This window comes from Prionailurus viverrinus, chromosome A3 (genome assembly GCF_022837055.1).
Source record: "Prionailurus viverrinus isolate Anna chromosome A3, UM_Priviv_1.0, whole genome shotgun sequence".
NCBI lineage: Eukaryota > Metazoa > Chordata > Mammalia > Carnivora > Felidae > Prionailurus > Prionailurus viverrinus.
Window position 1 is genome coordinate 43,703,258 of NC_062563.1, and position 26,314 is coordinate 43,729,571.

A 26,314-nucleotide genomic window follows, 5' to 3' on the forward strand; every position below is an offset into this window, starting at 1 on the left:
CATCGGGCTCACTGCTGTCAGCGTGGAAGCTGTCAGCACAGAGCCTGCTTCGGATCCTCTGTCCCCCTCACTCTACCCCTCCCCTGCTTGCACTCACTCTCTCTCTCCCTCTCTCTCTCTCCCCCTCCCTCTCTCTCTCATCCAGGCGCCCCTAAATAAACATTTTTTTAAAACCTGTAAATAAGGAAAAACAAATAGGTTGTAAGTAAAAGGATAAAAAAAGATATACCATGCAAATACTAATCAGAAGAAAGCAGGAAGTGGCTACGTTGACATCAGGCAAAGTAGATTTCTGAGCAAAGAGTATCACCAGGGTTAAAGAAGTTTATTTCATGGTTAAGAGAACCTAAGAATCCAAAAGGTTTACACATAATAATAATAATGCTTCAAAGTATATGAAGCAAAATCTGATAGAAAGCAAGGATAAGTAGACAAATTCATAATTATAGTCATAGATTTCTCAATCATTGACTAAGCAATAGACAGAAAACTCAGTGAAGGTAGAGAAGAGTTAAATAATACTATCAACCAATTTAACCTAATTCACATTTATAGAATACTCACTTTAGCAAAGTACACATCAAATAAACATGGAGCATTAACCAATCCAATCATATAATATATGCTCTCTGACCAAAAAAGGAATTAAATTTGAGATAAATACCAGACTATATAAGGAAAATCTCCCAAATATTTGGAAATGTAATAAAATACTTTCAAATAACCCATGGGTCAAAAAAGAAACCACCAGGATAGTTGTTAGAAAGGTTTACACTGAAACCAAATGAAAACACAACATACCAACATTAGGAGCTAAAGCAGTACTCAGGGAAATGCAGTCCTAAAGGCCTATATTAGAAAGAAGAAAGGCTTCAAATAAAAGACTTCATTGCCTACATTAAAGAAATCAGAAAAAGAGGAGCAAATGAAACTCAAGGTTCACTTGAAAAGAAATAGATAAACCTAAACAGACTTATATCTGTCAAATAAATTGTGTAGTTTAAAATCTTCCTTAAAAGAAAACTCTGGACCCCAGTGCCTTCAGTGGTGTATCCTACCAAACACCTAAGAAAGAAATAATACCAATTCTATACAAACTCAGAAAATTAAAAAAGAGAGACTACTTCCCAACTCATTTGATGAACCCAGCATTACCCTGACACTAAAATCAGACACAAAGACACGGAAACTACAGACCAATATCCCTCATGCACATACATGCAAAAAATTCTTTATATTTTAGCAAATCAAATTAAACATTATATAAAATAGATAATACTTGAAGTGAGATTTAACTCAGGAATGCATGGTGGATTTAAACCTTAAAAATCAATCTTTGCAATTTACCACACTAACACAAAAAGAAAAACCACATGATCACTTTAATAGATGGAGAAAATGCTTTAGACAAAAATCTAACATTCAGTCCTGATTTAAAAACAAAACAAAACTTTCAGCAAGCTAGGAATAGGAGAAAATTTCCTCAGTCTGGAAGGGCAACAAAAAAATCTACAGCTGATATCACATTTAATATTGAGAAAAGGAGTGTTTTCTCCCTAGGTTCAGGAATAAGGCAGAATAACCACTCTCATCACTTCTATTCCAAGTTTACTGGGATGTTCTGGCCAAAATAACAAGCCAAGAAAAAGAAAGAAAAGGGATCTGTATATGTTCCAGCGGCAGAGAGCAGACTGCTCTCAGCTTGCCCAGCACCCTAGAGGGGGACAGCACTGAGGAGGCCTAGATGGATCTAATTTGTGTAGGAGTTCCCTGTAGATAAATTACTGGCCACCCAACCACTATAACCTAGTGTGTAATGGCTGAATGAATATGCAATCAACTGCAGTGTAACTAAGGCATCTAAAGCTCTAGAACTAGTCAGGTGTACCCCCCACCCAATACCATTTCCTTCCCTCTAATCCTACCTGATATTAACAAAGCATTCATAATTCTAAGGATAATCTCTATTTTATTGTGCTCTTTTGTAACTTTTAAATAAATCAATTTATATAGAAAGAAAGAAAGAAAGAAAAGAAAAGAAAAGAAAAGAAAAGAAAAGAAAAGAAAAGAAAAAAGAAAGAAAGAGGAAGGGAAGGAGGGAGGGAGGAAGGAAGGTATATATCCATAAAGGAAATGAAGAAGTAAAACAATTGCCTTTATTTGCAGGTGACCTGATCACCTAGGTAGATAATTCTATGGACTCTACCAAAAAAAGCTGAAAGAATAAATGAATTTATAAGAACACTACATAAAAATCAACTTTATATTCCAGCAATGAGTTATCAGAAATTTACATTTTAAAAGCAATACCATTTACAACAGCATCAAAAAACATGAAATGCTCAGAAATCAGTTTGACAGAAGATATGTAAAACCTGAGCAATGAAAACTACACAACACAGGGGCACCTGGGTGGCTCAGCTCGTTGAGCGTCCGACTTAGGCTCAGGTCATAATCTCATGGTCGTGAGTTTGAGCCCCACATCAGGCTCACCGTTGTCAGCACAGAGCCCACTTTGGATCCTCTGTCCCCCTCTCTGTCTGCCCCTCCCCCACTTGTGCTCTTGTGCTCTCTCTCTCTCAAAAATAAATAAAACATTAAAAAAACCCACATATATAAAAAAAGAAAAAAGACAAGAAAAGAAACATTAAAAAAAAAATTACAAAACATAGTTGAAGGATGTTAAGAAAGCCCTAAATAAACAGTAAGATACACCATTTTCCTGGACTTTAAAGACTCAAAATTGTTAACAACATCAATTTTTCTTAAATTAATATATAAATTAAATGCAATCCAAATCAAAACTCTAGCATACATTTTGTAGATGTTGAGAAGCTGATTTTAAAACTTATTTGAAAATGCAAAGTGCCCAGAATAACCAAAACATTTTTGTAAAAGAACACAGTTGGAGAATTCATAATACTTAGCTTCAAGATTTATTATAAAGCTATGGTAATCAAAGCAGTATGGTAGTAAATATAAACAAACATCAGTGAATCAGAATACAGAGTCCAGAAACAGATCCACACAAATATCAATTGGTTTTAAATATTCCAAATGTAATCAGTGAGGAAAGGACAATTGCTTTCAACAAATGGTGCTGGAATAAACTCACACCATAATCAAACATGGATCATGGACCTAAATAGCGATAAAACTTCTAGAAGAAAACATAAAATAAAATATTGTAAGTGACATATGTCATGGGTTTGAGAAAGACTTCTTAAATATGTCAAAATGAACATAAAGTATAAGAGAAAAATAAATACACTGAATTTCATAAAAAATAAAAACGAGTGCTTCGGAAAAAAAAACTTTCTTAAGCAAATAACAAGCCAAAACTGGGAGAAAATATTTGTAAAACATATATTAACAAAAGAGAACATGTACAACTCAATAATGAGATATAGAACTCAATCTTTGAAAAGGGTAAAATGTTTGAACGGTCACTTTCCCAAAGAAGGTGTACCGATGGCAAGTAAGCACTTTTAAAGGCGCTCAAAATCATTAGTCACTAGGGAAATGCACATGAAATCCACAAACACCATCTCACTAGAATGGCTAAACATAAAAATTAAAGCATTGGTAAGGATGTAGAGAAAGTGGGATTCTCACACACCACTGGAGGGAATGTAAAATGGTGCACCTTCTTTGGAAAACAGTTTGGCAGTTTCTTAAAAAGTTAGACATATACCTATCATATGACCTGGCCATTTCATTCCAGGTATGTACCTAAGGGAAATTAAACTATTATGTGCATATGATGATTTATATACAAATTTTCCCAGCAGCTTTATCTGTAACAGTCCCAATCTGGAAACAACCCAAATGTCCATCAATAGACAGCTGAATAAACTGATTGTGATGTATCCATATAACGGGATACGACTCTGCAGTCAAAAGAAATAAACATTTGAAACATGCAGCAACATGGGTAAATTTCAAAATGATTAGGAAAATGAAAGAAGCCTGGCAAAAAAGAGCACATACTGAATTATTCCACTTACGGACAGAACCAAATACAAACTAAGCTACAGTGATAAGAAGCAGATCAATAAGTTGCCTTAGGATAGGGAGGAGCATAAGGGAGAGACTTCCAAAAGGTACAGTGCAGGAAACTTTTAGAGGTGATGGACTTGTTCATCTTCTTGATTATGGTGGTAGTTTCAAGGTTATATGCATATGTCAATTGTACTGTTTCTTTTTGCAAAATGAGGAATTAAAAAAATGTTTTTTGAGTATAGTTGCCACACAATGTTAAATTAGTTTCAGTTGTACAACCTACTGATCCAACTTCTTTCTATGTTATTCTATGCTCACCACAAGGATAGCTACCATCTGTCACCATGCAACACTATTACCATTAACTATATTCCCTATGCTTTTATTCTTGCGACCTATTCATTCCATAACTAGAAGCCTGTATCTCCCATTCCTCTTTCCCCAATTTTGCCCATCCTTCTAACTCCCTCCCCTCTGGCAACCATCAGTTTGTTCTCTGAATTTATAAGTTTGATTCTTTTCTTTGTTTATTCACTGGTTTGTTTTTTAGATTCTACAAATGAGTGAAATCATATAGTATTTGTCTTTCTCTGACTGACTTATTTCACTTAGCATTATATTCTTTAGCTCCATCCACACTGTTGCAAATGGCAAGAGCTCATTCTTTTTTATGGCTGAATAATATCCCATTGTATAAATATAATACATCTTCTCTATCCATTCACCTATTGATGGACACTTAGGTTGCTTCCATATCTTGGCTATTGTACGTAATGCTGTGATATACATAGCGATCAACTGTACTTTTTAAAGAAGTGCAATTTTATTGTATATCAATACACTTAAAATTTGTAAAACTTTTGGGGCATCTGGATGACTCAGTCAGTCAAGCATCTAACTTTGGCTCATGATCTCACAGTTGGAGGGTTCAGGTCCTGCTTTGGGCTCCGCACTGACAGTGTGGAGCCTGCTTGGGATTCTCTCTCTCTCCCTTTCTCTCTGCTCCTCCCCCACTCATGCTTTCTTTCTCTAAAAAAAAACCATTTTGTAAAATGTAATGAAGGACAGTTGGGTGAGCAAACACCATTCTTATGTCTCATCCTTACATTTTTTTGACAATATGTCTCAGTAGGATTTAAGAAATAGTAAAGAAAATGTGACACTTACTTGAGAAAGTCTGTCTGTCTTTGAATTCTCATGATCTCTGTGCTTGTCAAACTCTTCCGGCCAGTTATGTGTGCAAAACTAGGGAACTACAATTAAGGATACATATAAAATCATGGTAAAAGCCATGGTATAGTAAAATTTCATTAAAAATTCATTCTAATGGGCTGTCTTATCATATCCAGCACCCATCTTTTAAAAACCATGACAGAAAAAACATTAAGTACTGATTACCCCAAGTACCTGACATTAAAAATATCAAAGTGCTATTACAATTAGGTATGTATATTTCATTAAAAACAAGAGTTTATAAGAAAAGATATCTGAATTAACCATCAGACAGACCAGAGTTTAGAATTTAAAAACCTAAATTGACCTCCATTTTTCTCAAAAATCTTTGAGATCCTTAGGAAACTCAAAGTAGTCACCTAAAAGAACATATGCAGCAACTGTCTGCTGTTATCCAAAAACATTGAAATCATTTTGATATATTCTTATGTGAGCATTCACTTTGTAACAGGTACTGTGTTTGACACAGAAGGGGGGAAAAAATAAATATTACATGGTACCTACCCTCCAGGACCTGAACTGGAATATACACAAAATACTGAAACACTGTAGGTTCAGTGTAGTATGCGTGTGTGTGTGTGTGTGTGTGTGTGTGTGTGTGTGTGTGTGTGTGTGTGTGTGGAGTCCCATGGGACCCTAGAGGACATAATCAACACTTGCTCCAGGGGAGAAGGGCCTCCCAGGGTGCTAACATCTGAGCTGGGCCTGGGGAGTAAAGAAAGGTTCGTCAAATGGACACAAGGACAATGGGAATCCCAAGCAGAAGAAACCCATTTGCAAAGGCACAGTGGCAGGGCAGTGTTCAGCCCATTCGGGGCTCAGCCGTTTGACATGGTTTGGAAGTCTGAGGGGCTGGAGGAGGAAAGTGGAGGGGAGAAGCTATCACTTAAGGAGCGTCTGACACAACTAAAATGGCATTATGTGGCCATTATCTCCTTAACATTTCACAATGACCTTATGAGGTGGGTAGCACTTTCCCCATGTTTTAAATGTTTGTAAGTTTCTTTTGAAACTCAATTTCAATTTCAATAATTCCTTAATAATTTCAAACTTACAGAAGAAGTACAGGGAGAGTACAAATAACTCCTGCATACCCAGCTTGACCAGTTTTTCACATTAACATTTTGCCCGGTGCACTTCCCTTCTCTATCTCTCTCTGAACCATGTGAGAATGGACGGCAGTTACGATGCCCCTTTTCCCCTACATTCTTCAGTGTGCACATCCTAAGAACAATGATGTCCTCTCACGCAGCAATGCAATTATCAAAACCAGAAAAGTTAACAGCTACCCAGTACTGTGATCTAATCCCCAGATCTTTACTCAAATGTCATTGTTTGTGCCAATGACGTCATTCACAGCTATATATTTATTTTTTTCCTGGTTTAGGATCCAGTCCCGTGTCAGGCTTTGCATCTAGTGGTCATGTGTCTTTTGTCTCCTTTAATCTGGAATTGTTCCTCAGTCTGTCCTTACTTTTCATGACCTTGACATGTTTGAATTTAATTTGTAGAATCTCCTTCAATTTGGTTTTGTCTGATGTTTCCTCCTGATGGGATTCAGTCACGCATTTTGGCCCAAATATGAGAGAAACAATACTGTGTCCCATCTCAGTGCCTCACACAAAGAGGCACATATAATCCCCATTTTTGAGATGAAGATACTGAGGCTCAGAAAGGTTGAGTCACTTGCTTGAGGTCGCATCAACAGAATGTGAACTGTCTCAGGTACCTCAGCCTATCTGACCCCAGTAGGGTCTCTGTCTACCACAATACCTGCATGCAGAGCTTAGGAAGCTATAACTTGTGCTGTAGGCAATAGGGAGTGGTCAGAGGTCTTGAGTTGCTTTCGTGTCAGGTCCAACGTGGCATAGACCAGGTGTCACAAAGTGGTGGTCTACTGGCTAAATCTGGCCTGCCGTTGAGTTCCATTTGACCCAGATATACTGGTCCACAATGTTTCAAATTTTTATTTAATTGTTAATATTTACACATAAACAGGCAGGTTTCTGGCTTTTCTTGTAAAATCAAGATGTGGCAACACTGAGCCCATAGGCCTTCTTGTCAATAGTTGGCCGGAGCTGAGTAGAGATAACCCACTAACTGACTGGGGCATTCCACGTTGCTAGAGAACCCCCAACTCTTATGCCCCAAAACTGAAGCCTAGTGTAGGCTGTCATTTCTCTCCCACCCAGGCTGTACCATGCATTTACTCTGCTGTCTAGCCCCTGATGGCACCCCCCAGGTCAGTGCTTAGTTCAGAGACATCTTGTCTTCCTGGTGGTTGCTGACATGTTATAATATCCACCAGTATCATTAATTCTGATGTTCGCTGAAGTATGGTTCAGATGGGATTCAGCTGGAATGTTGACAAGAGTCTCATACCAATAGGAATAAAAAGAGTGGAAGATAAATATTTCGTGGTCCTTTTCTGGCCCCCTTGCTCCTCTGAATTCTAGTCAAAGTCCCCAAATGTGTCTCTAATGTTCCTATTTTTTTAGAGGATTCTAAATGTTGGAGTCTTCACAAATTGTCTTACTCTATCTTTTCCTTGTAACAACTCTATCTGCCCACCCACCATATTTCTTGGAGGGCCACAAAGTCCAGGCCGAGGACCACAGACCTACTAAGGCCTTCATGGAAACCTTAGTAAACAAAAGAACAACTATCCCTGCAATAGACGATCACCCTTTCCCAGTCTTCTGGAAGAATGGTTCCTTGGTTACCAAATGGACTAATTTACGCTCAACACCTGTGAGCAATGCTCACCACTGTAGCCATTATAGTGTATAATACTGATTTTTAGACAGAAAAATATCATTTTGAAGAATGAGTGGTATATGACAAAATGCAATCATAACTGTTTTCAGAAGACAGTCTCACGTGAGCATAATAATTTGTAATGTGTCCAGAAAGAGTTTCTGTTTTTAGGAGATTCTAAATGTTGGAATCTTCACATATTGTCTTACTCTATCTTTTCCTTAAAACAACTCTAGGTGGGCAAGGTAATCCAAATAGTCATACACAAAGAAAATCTCTGTCTCTCTCTTTCTCTCTCTCCCTCAAAACTCAAAAATAAATAAACATTAAAAACAACTTTTTCTGAGGTTGGGTTCTTGGGATTGGTTTGAAGCCCCTCAGATGACTCTACTATACAGCTGTGTTGAGAACCACAGGGGTCTGTGCTCTGGCCCCAGCCTACCTTTCCCACCTCATCTCCTGCCTTGCTCACCATGCTCCATCCACACCAACCTCCTGGTACTCCCTCACTTTGCTATTGTTACTGCTGCCAAGATTTTTGCAGGGCTGGCTTCTGTTCATCTTGAATTCGAACATCAATTCAATTCTATTCAGAAGGTTCAATCCAAATTTAAGGAGGTTCAATTCAAATTTGTCACCCCAAATTAGAACCACTCTTGTTCTTCCTCTGTGGTCATTCTCTATCCCACGGGTTTTCAAACTTCAGTATGCATCAGAAGAAGGACCAATTAAAACAGACACTGGGCCCAGCCTCAGAATCTCTGATTCAAAAATCTGGACTGGGGCCCGAGCATCTGTATTTCTAATAAACTTCCATGTGATGCTGATGCTACTGGTATGTGGGGCCACACTTTGAGAACCACTGCTCTATCCCATTACCCCCGCTTTATCTTTTTCATGACATTTGTCACTATTTAAAAATTTTTGTTTGATGACTTACATGTTTATTATCTGCCTACCCCCACCCCCAATACAATGTAAGCTCCCAAGTACAGTGGCCTTTCTTGTCCAACGCAGTATTCCCAGAACTGAAGCGGTGCCTGACACATGGTGAGAAGGCTGGGGTACACTGTCTTAAAAGTATTTCATGGGAAGATTAAGAATATAGGAGGTATTTAGTACCATAAAGATTTTCTTTAGAAGTTACCTGAGACTGGCGGGTGGGTGGTCTAGAACCTGATTCTTCATGGTAAGGTGGGATTTCCAGTGGACTCTCTGAGAAACGAAGATCTTTCCATGTTTTAGAGTCAGTTCTTTCACCTACCTCAAGGTCTACAATTATTTAAAAAAAAAATCATTCTGTGGACATCTGTAATTATATATGTAATCATGCAAATACATCTTTATAGTTGGAAACCTTCTAAGTGACCACTGTCATCACATCTTTCACTAGACGTAGCGACTATATAAAGAAGCCTCCACTCAGTGAACTAGCACTAGGAAAGAAAAAATTAGCCTGGACTCAGAAAATAAAAATCTTCCCTGCTACATTCTACAACATTCCACATCAAGCTGAGAAAATAGACAAATCCAATGCCAACGTTAGCAGGAAACACTGTTTCTCCCAAAGACACACTGCAGATGTAAAATGTCATAACAGCCTCCCCCCGTTTTTGAGTAGCTATTGTTTCTTACTTGCTGAGAAACCTTGTGCTCTGAAACCAGAGATAATCAGAAACTTTGCTGATTGAAATCATATCAGCAAGAATCAAACCTCTGACTCTTGCCTGGAGGACATAAGTCACTCGGACACAGAGAAGCAGCCTCAATTTCCAACCTTGGAGTAGAGCATCAGAGAAGGGTCTCTGAATACAACATTCCACATTTATTTTCAGTTTCCAAGGTGAACAAAACCCTGGTTCCCTTTACAATACATACTTGATGGTGAGCACTTTACACCAGGCCCTGCTTTGCTTCAAGTCTGTCAAAATTCTGCTTCCCAAACTCCACCTGCCCCCCTAACCTTATAACTGTGTCTTTTCCTTTATTTGGTGAGATGCCCCATGATTCCTCTGAGGTGTGGTATCCCTTGTTGCAATGGGTCGACAAATCTCACTTTGTTGGACTCCTTGATTATCCCTCTTGGTCTTTTTTTTATTTTAATATGAAATTTATTGTCAGAATGGTTTCCATACAACACCCAGTGCTCATCCCAACAGGTGCCCTCCTCAATGCTTAAACTGTTAGTGAGAGCACTAAGACTCAGATTATAGCTTACTTTTCTATTCCAGTATTTCTTATTCTAACCCTTCTTCACACAAGAAAACCAGCAGTGAACCTGTTTGGTGGTTTACAATTCTAAACCTTACCTTCGTCCTGCCATGTCATACTTGGAGGCTTTCTAAGATTAACATTCCAACCCTGTTTATTTTCAGCATTCTTACATTTATTCCGTAGTTTTGACCCAACAAACCCATTTTTCAATTCCTAGGAATGAAGAGAATTTATGTCAGTCACTTCATCACACCCATTTAGAATGTGAAAATTAAAAATTGCCAGGTGGATACAGTGTCATGGTATGTACTTCTTGCTGGGAAGGGTTTACAGTAGTTTTTTACATAGTAACCTCTGTTTCACTTTACTCTGAAAACACACAGCTTTGTATCTGGGCCCTTGGCTGGCAGCATGTCTGGTTGGTAGGGACCAGCAGTCAAACAGCCAGGAACAGCGGCCAACAGCAGGACATGAAGGCAGGATGTTACAATCATGGCAGTCTGGGGAATAACAAAGGGACCACCAGATCCAGGAAGCAAATAAAGGGTGGGGTCAGACCAAGATAGGACTTAAGTACAATACCTGCTCATACACAATCCTTATACTATTCTCCATGAACTTACTTCTCCTAGATGCAGCCGGTTATGGCTTGTTCAAGCCTGAGCCCCTGCTAATGCATGTAGGCTCAGCCTCTGCTGGATGCCCCTGCCCACGGTAGATCTCTGATCTGATCACACTTGAACCCCACACTATACCTTCACCCACTGCTCTGCTCCCACAACCACCTCTATGGGCTCTGGTCCATCCTTGGGCTGAAGGGACTCCCTCACGAACTTCCAGTCATCCCCATCAAGACCTCCATGACTGAGACTTGTTGGCTGGTTGCCTTACCATGGGTTAGCCCATCCTCTGGCTCTTGGATCTATCTCACCGATCCCCACAGCCCAGGGACTGAAGTTTCAAACATCCTTGTAGATAAGTCTAGTTCACTCTCTAAAGAGGTGAGGCTTTGGTCACAGATGGTTTCTACTAGTCTGATGTATCTGTTCAACAAATGTACACTCACTGCCTTCTCCTGCCCACCTCTATGGAAGGCAATGAGTATGGCAGTCATGCTCTCTGCCACCTTGGAATTTACACCGCATGAAGAAGACAGACAACAAGCAAAGTAATCACATATTGAAAGCACTATACAAAAGGAGAAGGCCTGGATGCTAGGACAGCAATGATAGCACACAACATACAGAGTCTAGTTTGGCTGCCATATATACAGGGGAGTCACAGAGCAATAAAGGATTACTGAAGACAGAAACTGATCACTTGGGATACCAGGCTAAAGGTTTCTGCTTTCATCAATAGGTAAGTGGGGAATCAATGAAGACACTGGAGCATGGGCCGTGATGCCGGGTAGGAATGTCTAATGTGCAGGATGAAACACGTGCAGGATGGACTGACCAACGGGTGGGAAATCACTCTGCAATGGCCACTACTGACCTCAATTATAAGGACATGTGAGCATAGGGTACGAAATGAAAAAGAAGATGGGATCTCTGAGAAAGGAGGAACCAAGAATATGGTGACTATCTGAAAGTGCTACAGGTTCATTACTTGCCTGCTTTGAAGAATCTTTGAGAATATTTTCAACATTGTCTTCAGAAGACACTGTATTTGGTGGCTCATAGCCCACCTGAAACACCTTTGTTACAATGCCACTCTGTCTGCAGTCCCTGAAAATTATTCAAAATAGAAAGAGCCTCTGTGTCACACAAAGCTTCAAAGAAAAGATGGCTAACAATTAAGAGAACTCTATAAAGTTCCTTGGCCTCACTACTAAGGTTATTATGTTTTAAACTGGAAAAATCAAAGCACAACTTTTAAAGTCCTTCCTTACCCTGTTCTCAGTTAGATTATCTACTGCTGTATAACAAAGCACTCCAAAACATAGTGTCTTCACACACAAACTGGGTTAGCCAGGCCCATCTGGGTAGCTCTCATTTGTCATCTCTCACATGGTCAGACAGATATCAGTTAGACTGGAGTGAACTGAAAGATTAGCTCAGCTGGATGTCTAAAATGCTTTCTTGGGGCACCTGGGTGGCTCAGTTGGTTGAGTGTCTGACTTCAGTTCATGTCATGATCTCGTGGTTCGTGAGTTCAAGCCCTGCGTCGGGCTCTGTGCTGACAGCTCAGAGCCTGGAGCCTGCTTCCAATTCTGTGTCTCCCTCACTCTCTGCCCCTCCCCCGCTTGTGCTTGCGCTCTCTCTCTCTCTCTCTCAAAAATAAATAATCATTAAAAATTTTTTTAAATAAATAAATAAAATGTTTTTTTTCCCTCATATTCAGAGCCTGGGCTAGCATAACTGGAACAGCTGGGGGCTCGCCAATCTTCTTTCTCAGCCTCGGTGTCTATCTGTCTGTTTCCCTCTCCCTCCCTCTTATGGTGGTTAGCTTAGGCTTCCTCACAGTATGGACGGCTCAGGGAAATGAGACATCCTTCATGGTGCCTGGCTTCACCCAGGGTTTATGTTCCAAGACACCATAGCAGAAACTGTAATACTTCTTTTTATCTAGACTTAACATCATTTCTGAAGCATTTTATTGGTCAAAAGTAAGTTGTAGGGCCAGCCCAGATTTAAGCAGAGGGGCTACACTGGGAGGCATGGTTTATTGCGTTTTTGGAGTCCGCCACACTCACCATAAGATTTCATACCTTAAGCCTCAAACTATTCTAAAACAAAGAGTGGGGTTACCAATAAACCATTCCATGTGAGCCAAGAGAATCTTCCTTCCTCCAGCTGAAGGTAGCATCTGCTCTGGCAAGCTTAATTCCTTACATACCAGCAATATTTCAATGTATTCATAACATTTCACCATTAATCTTGTTCCTCTTGGATACAATAAAAGTTCCATGAGAAAGCAATGTAGAGGTGCCCATAACTAAAAAACTGGTGGTGACTGCATCTCAGCACCAGCAGCTTGCCTAGACTCTTTTTTTTTCCCATTTATTTTATTTTTGTTTTTTTAGAGAGACAGAGCACATGCGAGGAGGGGAGAGGAATATAGGGGGTGCAGAGCCTGACACAGGCTTTATCTCACAACTCTGGGATCATGACCCGAGCTAAAATCAAGAGGTAGACACTCATGGGCTGCCTGGGTGGCTCAGTCCATCAAGCATCCAACTTTGGCTCAAGTCATGATCTTGTGGTTTGTGAGTTCAGGCCCTGGGTCAGGCTCTATGCTGACAGCTCAGAGCCTGGAGCCTGCTTCAGCTTCTGTGTCTCCCTCTCTGTCTGCCCCTCCCCCGCACTCGCTTGCGCTCGCGCGCCCTCTCTCAAAATAAATAAACATTAAAAAAAAAAAAAGTTGGACGTTCAAACAAATGAGCCACCCAGGTGCCCCTCTTAATTTTTAAAAACAACTTTATTGAGGTATAATTTACATGACATGAAACTCACCTATTTTAAGTATATAGTTTGAGAATATTTAGCAAATTTATACAATTGTGTGACCATTACCACAATCCAGTTTTAGAACACTTCTGTCACCCCACACCCCAAAAAATCCCTTGTGCCTGTTTGAAGACACTCCTTGCTACCAACCCCTACCCCAGGCAACCAATGATCTGTATCTTATCCCTATAATTTTACCTTTTCCAGACATTTAAAATGAATTTCACCAGAGCACCTGGGTGGCTCAACTGGTTAAGCGTCCAACTCTTGGTTTGGGCTCAGGTCATGATCTCACAGTTTGTGTAGTCAAGCCCCACATCTGGCTCTGTGCTGGCAGCATGGAGACTGCTTGGGATAATTTCTCTTTCTCCCTCCCTCTCTCTGCCCCACCCGTCATCATGCTCTCTCTCTCTCTTTCTCTCTCTCTCTCAAAATACATAATCATTTAAAAATTAAAAAAAAATTTTAATTAAAAAGATGTCACCACACAAATATAGTCTTACATGTCTGGGCTCTTTTACTTTTCCATGTCCTAAAATGCTTTAAATTCTTTGATTAAGTAAATATTTGTAAACACATAAACATCAATTCCAAAACAGTTGAGAAATGTTAAACATTAAGCAATATACAAGTTTCAGGCTACATTTTCAGAAGAAAAGAATTATCAGAAATACATAATTCACGTCAATCACCACTATCAGTGAGGGACAATACTGAAGAAATAATATGATCAATGAATACTTGCATGTTCATTGGCTGGAGCGATATACGGGTGGCTAAAATTTAGGGAAGCACATGTTTTGTTTTGTTTTGTTTTGTTTTATTCTTAATAACAAAACCAGTTTTACAGGTACAGAAATCTGGACGCAGATACAGATGATCTTTGCTTAACTCCTTCACTCCAACGTTCATTTCATCTAAATGTTCATTTTTGGCCTCAGGTCTGTCATCCAATATACATACAGTCATCCTCCTTGCTAGCACACTTCCCGGACACCACAAACATCTCCATTCAGGAATCCTTCAAAGCCTGGATAACTGCAGGGCTCCCTGAAATGTGTGCTTCTAGCCCCCACCCCATCACGCTGAGTAGAAGCCTGACTGCCCAGCCACTTGCTCTACTCCTGGAAGACATGGGTTGTCTCCACCACAGCCGGCACCTTCCATGGGGACCCAGCCAGGGTTCTCACCCATGGACTTTGTTCCCTCCAAAAGGAGCCCAGAAACTAGCTTCAAATGTCTGCTAAGTAGAAGGATTTCTTGACTGTATATCAAAAAAGGCTTAGGTTTGGGGTTGGAGCTAGAAATCCTACTCAGCCCAAATCTCACTTGAATACACATAAATTTTTTCAAGGATTGAAATCAGAGGCCTTAAATATGGATCTTTAGGAGGAGTAATAGAAGGTACATTTGACAAAAATAAAATAAAATAAGTTACATGTAGCTCTGTCCTCACAAAGATTATTATTCTCTCAATAAAACAACAGAATTACTTGGATGATTACAAGAGGTAAGAAGCTGGATCTGTAAGAATTCTGCAACTTGTCCAGGTTGGGTTTTCTCAATCTACTGAGAACTACTGAAACTTCAGGTTAGATAACTCTGTCGTAGGAGGCTGTCCTGTGCACAAAATGGTTAGCAACATCCTTGATCTCCACCCATCAGATGCTACCAGCACACTCCCACTTCCAGATGTGGTAACCAAAAATATTTCCAGACATTACAAAATGTCCCCTTTGGGGCCCAATTATGCCCAACTGAGAATCTCTGGTTTAGGAACATGAAGGGGTTAAGTGGAAACCACTTACCCAGGCAGGCAGAGATTTTTCAAATACAGAAGCATGCCTTTTGAGTTGGGTCACACAACAGCAATCTGCTAGGCCTTTGTTAAGAATCTGAATAGCAACAAACAACAATAACAGCTACTACATGTGCGATGCCAAGTGTATTGCCTCTGATCTTCACAATGGCTGTCAACTAAGTTTTATTAACTTCATTTAATAAATGGGGAAACTGAGAATCAGAAGGCCACATAACTTATTCAAGGTCAGACAAAGAGGAGCAAGAGAACTGGGATTAAAGTCCAGATCTGAAGGTCAACAACCTCCATCCTCTGTCCCACTGTCCAAACTACCTTTCTTGAAGCAGTGTTCTTCTTGCCTTTGTTGCTGCCTATGGAGATGACATCTGGATCTTTCCTCCACACGTTATATCCGGCACAGGGCTGCAGAGGGATGACCATGACATGCCCTGGTAACCTGCTAATGAGTTTACTTCATTCCATTGCTGTAAAACTGGGATGTCCCTCATGGAAGGAAAATGGTTTTTCTTAGGGAACTCTGGCTCCCCCAACCACCTACCTTCAGTTCAAGACAACTTTTACCTCAGGGCAGCTCCATTTATCTTAACCGCCATATAAGGTAACTGACAAAGAAGGGAGAACCACCCAAGTTCATTCTCAAAACAATGATGATATCAAAGCGGGAATTTCCTGGCCATAAAGGTGGCTTTTAAAGAAGCAAAACAGATGTCAGAAAGTTTACAGACCCTGGACTAGACCATGAAAACCTAAAACCATTAAACCATTTAAACCATTAAAACCTAAAACCTGGGGCACCTGCGTGGCTCAGTCAGTTAAGCATCTGTCTATTGATTATACAGCTCAGGTCACGATCTCACAGTTCATCGGTTCCAGCCTCGTGTCAGGCTCTGTGCTGACAACACAGAGCTTGCTTGGGATTCTCTCTCTCTCTCTCTCTCTCTCTCTCTCTCTCTCTCTCAATCTCTCTGCCATTCCTCCTCCTCCCTCTCTAAATAAATAAATAAACTAAAAACCTAAAACCCACCCCTGCTTGCTGAAATGTCCCCAAGCTCCCAGCCCCTCCTGTCCACCTGTGTTCCTCATTGACCATGCTCTGATGTGAAAATTCATGTATATACATAAGGACACATGAAGGCAAACACGTCCTTTTATTTCATTCTAGAATATGACACTTTAATAAAAATATATTTCATAGGCGCCTGGGTGGCTCAGTGGTTGAGTGTCCAACTTCAGCTCAGGTCATGATCTCATGGTTCATGAGTTCAAGCCCTGGTTCGCGTTCTCTGCTGTCAGCACAGAGTCCACTTCGGATACTCTGTCCCCCTCTCTATTTGCCCCTCTCCCTCTCAAAAATAAAATAAACGTTAAATATATATATATATATATGTGTGTGTGTATATATATATATATATATATATACACACACACACACACACACATATATAAATATCTATATATATTTCAGGGACACCTGGGTGGCTCAGTCAGTTAGGCCTCCAACTTTGGCTCAAGTCATGATTTCATGGTTTGTGAATCCAAGCCCTACATTGGGCTCTCTTCTGCCAGTGCAGAACCCGCCTCAGACCCTCAGTCTCCCCCCCGCCCCCTCCCCCACTTGTACACACTCTCTCTCCCTGTCAAAAATAAACAAGCATTAAATATATATATATATATATCATATATATATATATATATATCATATATATATATATCGTATATGTAAAACCCTGGTTTGTGAGCATAATTCATTCTGGAAACATGCTTGTAGTCCAAAGCACTTGTATATCAAAGCAAGTTTCAAGAACCATTGGCTCAGTTGTGATCATGTGACATTTGGCATCACGTACTACTCGTATTGCAAGACATCACTCATTTATCAAGTTAAAATTTAGTAGAAATGTTTGCTCATTTTGTGGAACACTCGCATAACAAGTTACTCACAATCCAAGGTTTTACTGTATTTCGAAAAAGTTGTATTGGTCAAATCTCTCTAAATGGAAACATTTTTCCCCCATTAATGTGTCAGTTGCCACCTTTGGTTGCATATTAGAATCATCAGGAAACTTTAAAAATACTGATGCCTGGGTCTCACCCCCAAGAGATTGTTGTTTAGTTGGTCTGGAGTGTGTGACCTGGGCACAGAGATTCTGCAAGGCTCCCTGGGTGACTCTGATGGCAACCTGTGGTAGACTGTCACAATAATAGTCCGAGACATTATGCCTTATCTATCTGCACCGTGGTGTCCTGGTGCCCTTGTAGAATCCCCTCACACATTGACTTTGAGTGTTGCCACATGACTTACTTTGGTCAATGAAACATTAACAAATACAACACAAGCAGAGACTAGAAAAACATCTGCGCATTAGGGCTTGCCGTTTCTCTTACAGCTTTTGGAACTGAGTGAAAAAAAACTCAGGTTACCCAACTGGAGACACAAGGCTCAGCCAACGACTTGCATCAACCACCAGAAATGTGACTCAAACTTTCTTAGACTAGTGGGCTCAAGGTGAGACCAAAATTACTGCTGCCATGTCAGTGACCTCAGGCAAGGCCAGCAGAACAACTACCCGGATGAATGCACACCAAAATGCTGATCCACAGAATAATGAGCAAATAAATGATGTTTCTTTTAAGACCACTAACTGTCAGGGTGATTTGTTATACAGCAATAGCCAAGTGATTCAGCAGCCAAGCTTGAGAAGCACTGGTTCCATGATGATTTTGGAGATTCTGTGTTATTTCTGCATATTACAAAAGCAATGCTCACTGTTAAATTTTGGAAGCTATAAAAATTATCAACAACAACAACACAAAAAGTGACTGAATCACCAGAGGCAAAGAATGCTAACGTATGGCTTGTGTGTTCACAAGGGACTGGGGCTGTCCCTTAACCTGACTCCTTTGAAACAAAGACATCCACAGTGTCCCTGGCAGTCTGGCTCAGGGAAAGGGGAGATCACTGCCTCCGTGTAATGGGCCCTCCTTGCCTACTGCTCACTCAGCTCTGGTCATTGCCCTTCTCCAGTTCTGTTCCAACACATTTCTTTTTCTTTTTTTTTTTTTGGTACAACGCATTTCTAAAAAGTGTCAAAATACTATAGTGCACTCTTACACCCTAATTTGTTTTCACTTATATCATAAATATTTTCCCATATCACTCAAAACTTCATGACCATAATTTTTCCTCCTTTTAAAAAAAAATTTTTTTTTATTTTTGAGAGAGAGACAGCATGAGCAGGAGAAGGGCGGAGAGAGATGGAAACACAGAATCCGAAGCAGGCTCCAGGCTCTAAGCTCTCAGCACAGAGCCTGACGCAGAGCTCAAACCCACAGACCGTGAGATCATGACCTGAGCTGAAGTCGGACACTTAACTGACTGAGCCACCCAGGCACCCCCATAATTTTTCCTCTTAACATGTTAGTGGCCTTCAATTGTTAACACTCTCATTTCAAATCCTTTTCTATTAAGAAATTAATTACCTTAAGTACCTAGAAAAAAAGGCTTAGGTGAAGCAGTATAATTTCTTTCCTGTCTTGAAGACTCAAAAACATTTTTGTATAAATACCTTCCCTGAGCTGAGCTCACCTGAAGTACTAACAGTGCTTTCAGGACAGATGTTAAGTGGGCACAGAGCAAGATGGGGAGATGCATAAAGAATGACCTTATTTTACACTCTTTTGGAAGCTATATTAACTCCTCTGAATTATATAGTAATTACTACTTCGTATCATTACTGCCTGCCACTTATAAGAGGGGCTGCCTTAGAGCATTAAGCACCAGAGTATTTTGCTTGTTAATTTTTTCTTTTTTTTTTTTTTTGCTTGTTAATTTTTTTAAATGTTTATTTATTTTGAGAGAGAGGGCAAGAAAGAGTATGAATGGGGGAGGGGCAGAGAGAGAGAATCCCAAGGAGGCTCTTAGCACAGAGCCGGACATGGGGCTCAGTCCTACAAGCCACAAGATCATGACGTGAGCCAAAACCAAAAGTCAGATACTTAACTGACTGAGCCACCCAGATGTCCCTGCTTGTTTTTAATGATATTTGAGATGACTTGTTTTGACAGAAGTGGTTTGGCAAGTGAAAAAAGCCAATTTTTTCCAATCTTTAATTAAGAACAATAATGTGTATAAGAGTGTTTTGTTTTGTTTTGATTTGATTGTATTCTTTTTTTCAATTTCCAAACGCCAAAGCAGTCATCTGTGTATAATTTGTAGCTCTCCTCAAAAGCCATGCAGTAGCTCAGCCACCAGGGGGAGCCTGGAGAGACTTTTATAAAGTACCTGTGCAAATCCAGGGTATGGGGCTTTAAAAGTGTTTCAAAAATGTGGCTAAACCTGTCTTGCTGTGCAGTAGAATTCTTCTATCACAGACACACAGACTGGCAAAGCATTTGAGTTATTTTCTCTATAACGCACAGTTTCAAAATTAAGTGGTGTTTCTATACTTGAAAATTAGAAAAAGTCCTTAAGCAGGAAAGAAAGGACAAAGAAAGGAATAAAAGAGTTAATGTCCAAAGATTAAAATGGCAGTCGCCATGAAGGTCGATTAAGTCAATACAAAATAAAATAGAGAATGATGGTGGTGGTTGTAGGCTGTGTCCTATGGAATAAAAGAACCATCCACTAAAAACAGTATTTTCTTCAAAGTCTGATGAACCACTCCAAAGGTCCCAAACCCTGAAAAGGCTCTTCCTTCCCAAAATCCCAACGTGGAATTGAAAATACAAACAGTGTTGGGGCGCCTGGGTGGCGCAGTCAATTAAGCATCCAACTCTTGATCTCAGCCCAGGTCATGATCTCACATTTCTTGAGTTCGAGCTCTGCATCAGGCTCTGTACTTATGGTGTGGAGCCTGCTTAGGATTCTGTCTCTCCCTCTCTCTGCCCCTTCCCTGCTTGTGCTCTCTCTCAAAATAAAGAAATAAACTTAAAAAAAAAAAAAAAAGAAAAACAGTGTTAATATATATTAATATACACAGCACCTCATCAAGCTGTATTCTCATGATTTGTACACTTTACAGTATACCTCAGTAAAAGACAAACAAAACACAAAAGCTATAGATATATGTTGAAATTAAAGTTACCTTCCCTTTAGTGACCTTCTAATACAACACTTATTCTTAAAGGAAGAAATAAAATTAAAAAATAATGTCATTATCTGACCAGTTATTTTAATCACCATGCTCTTAACTTACTTAGAGACTGCAATAGCTTTAACTTGTATTTTTCCATCAGGCAGAGTAATAGGCTTCGTATACTTAAATGTATTGTTTTCACGATAACCGATTCTCTTCAGAAATTCAGGTTTGCTGCCATCCAGCGTATAATATATGTTGACATCTGGGGTGTCTGAAAAACCCAAAACAGGGTAACTGTAATTAACACTAAAGTAGCAAAGTCTCTGAATAATGTCCATGGGTCAGTTAATTAATGAGATTTTTTAATATATTATAAGAATGTGTAACAATAACTAACAATAATTGAATTCTTTCTCTGTGCCAGGCAGTGTGCTTTATATGAATTAGTTCATTGCGTGTGTACAACCCTATATGACAGGTCCACTTTATACCCACTTTATAGATGAGGAAACTGAGTCCCAGGGAGGGTAAGAAAGTCATTCAATAACAGTAGAGTTATGGTTTCACTTTGGCTACACTGGATCCATAGCCCATGCTCTTGAACCTCTTTGCTATTGTGCCACTCCAATAAGGCATCGATATAAATAGAGTGGGGCTCAGTTTTAAGACCACAACACCCATGTAGAAAGCAGAAGCTAAGTTTTTATTTTTTGAGCATTGCTTCAGAAATCCTGGTATTATATTTTATTTGGACTTGGTGAATGATTCCTACACTTCTTGGAAGAATTTTAAAGGTAATAAATTTACAGAATTCAAAGTTCAAAAGATCAAAAATGGTTGCTAAGAGAGGTGATCTCGAACGTTCTCATCACAAGAAAAAAAAATTGTAACTGTGTGGTGATGGATGATAACTAGTGACCAAAGTCCCTGCTCTCACAGAGCCTCTAGTTTATAAAAGACACACAAACAGTAAACAAACAAGTATATATGTGATATCAAGGGGTGGCTAAATCCAATGGAGTAAATAAAGCAGGGGATAAGGTCTGCTTAGCAAGTAGGCAAAGGGATGGGCGGAAGCATATTGCCGTATGTTTAAAAGACACCTATGTTTCCTTTCCTATAAAATGTCCTTTCCTATCTTTTGCCCACTTTTCTATTGGGTTATTATTCTTTTTGTTATTAAATTGTGCAACCTCTTTATTTATTGAACATTTTAAATATTAGGGAATTTGAATCCTCTATCATTCATATCATCATTTGTTAATAATCATCCCAAGTGCTATGGGCATATTTTTTAAAATTTGTATTTTGGGGGGAGCCACTTAGGTGGCTCAGGTGGACTCTCCACCTCAAGTGTCAGATTCTTGGCTCAGGTCATGACCTCATGGCTTGTGAGATCTAGCCCTTCACTGGGCTCTCCACTGACAGCACGGAGCCTGCTTGGGATTCTCTCCCTGTCTCTCTGCGCCTCCCTCACCCCCTCTCGCTCTGTCTCTCAAAATAAATAAATAAACTTAAAAAAAACCCTGCATTTTAGCTTGAGAATTTTAAACAATAATACTAGCTTTTAAGATAAAGAGAATTTTAAAAAATAATACTAGCTTTTAAGATGTAGGGGTGCCTGGGTGGCTCAGTCAGTTAAGCATCTGGCTTCTGCAGGCCATGATCTCCCAGTTCATGAGTTTGAGTCCCACATCGCGCTCTCCACTGGCAGCTCAGAGCCTGGAGCCTCCTTTGGATTCTGTGTCTCCCTCTCTGCCCCACCCCTGCCCTCTCTTGTGTGTGCACACACTCTCTGTCTGTTTCTCTCTCTCTCAAAAATAAACATTAAAGGGGCGCCTGGGTGGCTCAGTTGGTTAAGCGTCTGACTTCAGCTCAGGTCATGATCTCATGGTTCATGAGTTTGAGCCCCACGTCAGGCTCTGTGCTGACAACTCAGAGCCTGGAGCCTGCTTTGGATTCTTGTCTCTCTCTCTCTGTCTGTCCCTCTCCCATTCATGCTCTATCTCTGTCTCTCACAGATAAATAAACATTAAAATTTTTAAATAAATAAATAAATAAATAAACATTTAAAAAAGATAAAGGGAGATGTAGTATATTATAAAGTATTCTTAGTTGGAATTTGTCTAGGAAGTACAGGAGTCACCGTAAAATATAGATAAATAGTTTTTACACATTATTTATTGAAATATATAATTGGAACTTCAAAATCCTTTAAAGCAAGTATTTGCTCATATATTTTATCTATAAAACTTTCCCAGGGCACCCGGCTGGGTAAGAACATGGATCTCTTTTTTTGTTTGTTTGTTTGGTTGGTTGGGTTTTTTGTTTTTTGTTTTTTTTTTTTTTTTGATGTTTATTTTGAGAGAGAATGAGAGCACGTAGTCATGAGTGAGGGTGTGGCAGAAAGAGAGAGGGAGAGAGAATCCCAAGGAGCCCCAGTATGTTACTCTTGATCTCAGGGTGGTGAGTTCAAGCCCCACATTGGGCACAGACATTACCTTAAAAAAAATAAAATAAAGGGGTGCCTGGTGTCTCAGTTGGTTGAGCATCTGACTTTTGATTTTGGCTCGAGTCATGATCCTAGGGTTGCGGGATCAAACCCCATGTTGGGCTCTGTACTGAGCATGGTACCTGCTTAAGATTCTCTCTCTCTCCCTCTGCCCTTCTCCCCCACTCATGTGCTCTTTCTCTCTCAAATTAAAAACAAAGGTTTAATTTCTCCTTATGTTAATTTTATACACACACACACACACACACACATACACGTGTACATATATATGTAGATATATATACGAGTACATGTATATACATTCCTGTCATTACCAGGAAATGTATTCACTGCTTTCTTTCTGTAATAATGTTAAGATTTATTTGGGCATTACTAATGTGCCAGACCCTGACACAGGGTCTAATGGCTGATAATATTCTCACTGTCTAACAATGAAAAAACGCAGACTCAGACTCAGAAAGGCTCAGTAATGTATCACTAGAAGTTGTCAAAGTCAGAATTTAATCTCCAATATGCCTGACTGCAAAACCTGTGTTAGTAGGTCAAATTTTTTTTTTTAATTTTTTTTTTTTCAACGTTTATTTATTTTTGGGACAGAGAGAGACAGAGCATGAATGGGGGGAGGGGCAGAGAGAGAGGGAGACACAGAATCGGAAACAGGCTCCAGGCTCTGAGCCATCAGCCCAGAGCCTGACGCGGGGCTCAAACTCACAGACCGCGAGATCGTGACCTGGCTGAAGTCGGCCGCTTAACCGACTGCGCCACCCAGGCGCCCCCGTAGGTCAAATTTATTATCCCAGCAAAATAATAAGAATCCTAAGGAAGTCACTTAGGCTAATGTGAGTCAAGGCATTGCTGCAACTGTGTACTGAAACAAATGAAACGTTGGTCAAAGCTAACCATTTTACTTATTTATTTTTAAATGTTTGTTTCTTTATTTTGAGAGAGAGAGTGCACGCACGTGCAGGTAGGGGGAGGGGCAGAGAGAGAGAGGAGAGACAGAGAATCCCAAGCAGGCTCCACACTGCCAGCACAGAGCATGATGTGGGGCTTGACCCCAATAACCATGAGATCATGACCTGAGCTGAAATCAAGAATCAGACGCTCAACCGACTGAGCCACCCAGATGCCTCAAAGCTAACCATTTTAATTTAAATATACACGACTCCATAAACCATCAAGTACAATGCTATTGCAAATTTTGGGACTTGTACAAAATCCCCAAGGTCCTAATTGTAGAAGGCACGCAAAGTGAGAAATCAACGAGATGAACATAAGAAATGTGGCAATGTTATTTTACGTAATTTCAAGTACATGTGATTCTTACCTGATTTCATTTCTAAAAGTGTATTGTTATCAATTTCATGGTTGGCTTTTCCAGGTGGAGGCACTCGCAGTGGTATGATCTGAGGGACACACACTGAACCAGCAGTCATTTTCCCTCCTTACATTAAAAAAAGGTGGATGAATATAAATTCCAATAGGCACCTACATTTGAATACAAAAGTCAAAGAGAAGCACTTGTTTAAATACAGCAAAACTACTAAAAACTAAAGAGAATACCACCTCAAAATATTATTTCGTTTTTAACTCAAACAATTATTGCTTCAGATGCATTTTTTCTGTTGAGGTCTCATGTGGAATTTTAACTATCTAAAATACTTACCTCACTTCTGGGAAAAGAGCACGAACAAATGGGATATAGGAATAGAATTGTTGTACACGAACAAATTAAACGAATACAGTAGTCCCTCCCTTATCCATGGGGGAAATGTTCAAGACCCCCAGTGGATGCCTGAAACCATGAATAGTGCCAAACCCTGTATATACTGTTTTTCCCTATTTATACATACATATGATAAAGTTTAATTTATAAATTAGCCACAGTAAGAGATTAACTACAACAGTAATAAAATAGAGCAATTACAACAACATACTGTAATAGGTTATGTGAATGTAGTCTCTCTCAAAATATCTTATTGTACTGTACTCACCTTTCTTGTGACGATGTGAGATGATAAAATGCCTACATGATGAGATGAAGTAGGGTGAGTGACTGAGGCACAGTGATGTAGCGTTAGGCTACTACTGACCTTCTAACATCAGGAAAAGGATCATCTGCGTCCACGCCCCAGTTGACTGCACGTAAGAGAAACCATGAAAAGCAAAACTGCAGATAAGGGGAGACTACGGTACATCAGAACAGAGACCATTACTCATGATCTGATCTGAGGCCCCCCTAGATCACTATCACCCTTTCCTGCCTCTTATTAATGTGCCACCTCTCCTGGATTCAGGGCAACTCATCACACAGGAGGAGCAGAGTAACTCTGTACGTGTCATGAAATGTTAATTTAGAGCCAACTCCCTTGGGAAAGCTCCACATTCAAGGCCCTACTGTTGTGGCCAAGTGGTTCTTGCATTTGAGAGCTGCAAAGAAATTTTAGAAGGATGGCAGAGTATCATGCCTCAGCTGAAAGGAAGCTGGAACAGATACAAACAGTGAACAACGAACAAAAAGTCTCCCACTCTAGGGGCACCTGGGTGGTTCAGTTGGTTAAGGTCTGACTCTTGATTTTGGCTCAGGTAATGATCTCACCATCAGTGAGATCAAGACCCAAGTGGTTAGCATAGAGCCTGATTGTGATTCTCTCTCTCCCTCTCTGCCTCTCTCCTGCTCACATTCTCTTTCTCTCTGTCTCTCTCTCAAAATAAATAAATAAACAAAAAAAGTCTCCCACTCTATCTACTGTATAAACAGTTAAGTACAAGTATGGAGGCCTTACTGATCTTTTTCTGTGGGAGGGAGTATGATTCTTAATACATAAAGGATATACAGGGGAAAAACGACCGTCACCTTAATACAACAACCATTTACATCTGTCACCTTTTCAAATTTCAATAACTTTTTTTTGAGAAAGGGAGAGATGGAGGGGAGAGGGAGAGAGGGAGGGGGGGGAGAGGGAGGGAGGGAGAGAGAGAGAGAGAGAGAGAGAGAGAGAGAGAGAGAGAGAGAATCTTAAGCAGGTTCCACGCTCAGCACAGAACCCAGTGCTGGGCTTCATCCCATGACCCTGGGATCATGACCTGAGTGGATCATGACCTTTGGGACATTCAAGACTGAGCCACCCAGGCACCCCTTAAATTTCAGTGATTATGGATATATAGTCTCACTCAGTTATAATCTATATGTTCATTACATTTTTACAGTATACTTCTTGCACTCTCACTCTATTATTTACAGTTT

General features: G+C 40.0%; 1 protein-coding gene across 10 annotated transcripts in view; it reads right to left on the reverse strand.

Moving 5' to 3' along the window:
• DZANK1 (double zinc ribbon and ankyrin repeat domains 1) overlaps positions 1 to 26,314 on the reverse strand; it is a 74,786-nt gene that overhangs the window by 47,567 nt on the left and 905 nt on the right. For 7 of the 10 annotated variants that reach the window (XR_007150689.1, XR_007150687.1, XR_007150690.1 and 4 more), the window contains exons 2-8: positions 25,062 to 25,206; positions 24,395 to 24,555; positions 20,673 to 20,826; positions 11,819 to 11,933; positions 10,302 to 10,419; positions 9,140 to 9,264; positions 5,170 to 5,255 (exon numbers count right to left, since the gene is read on the reverse strand). Coding sequence is in view for 1 of the 10 variants with exons in the window: in XM_047851284.1 (XP_047707240.1) it covers positions 5,170 to 5,255; positions 9,140 to 9,264; positions 10,302 to 10,419; positions 11,819 to 11,933; positions 20,673 to 20,826; positions 24,395 to 24,503 (707 nt within the window). In the remaining 9 variants the exon portion in view is untranslated. Of the gene's footprint in view, positions 1 to 5,169; positions 5,256 to 9,139; positions 9,265 to 10,301; positions 10,420 to 11,818; positions 11,934 to 20,672; positions 20,827 to 24,394; positions 24,556 to 25,061; positions 25,710 to 26,314 lie in introns of those variants that run through there. The other 3 variants (XR_007150692.1, XR_007150691.1, XR_007150685.1) reach the window with 1 other exon arrangement.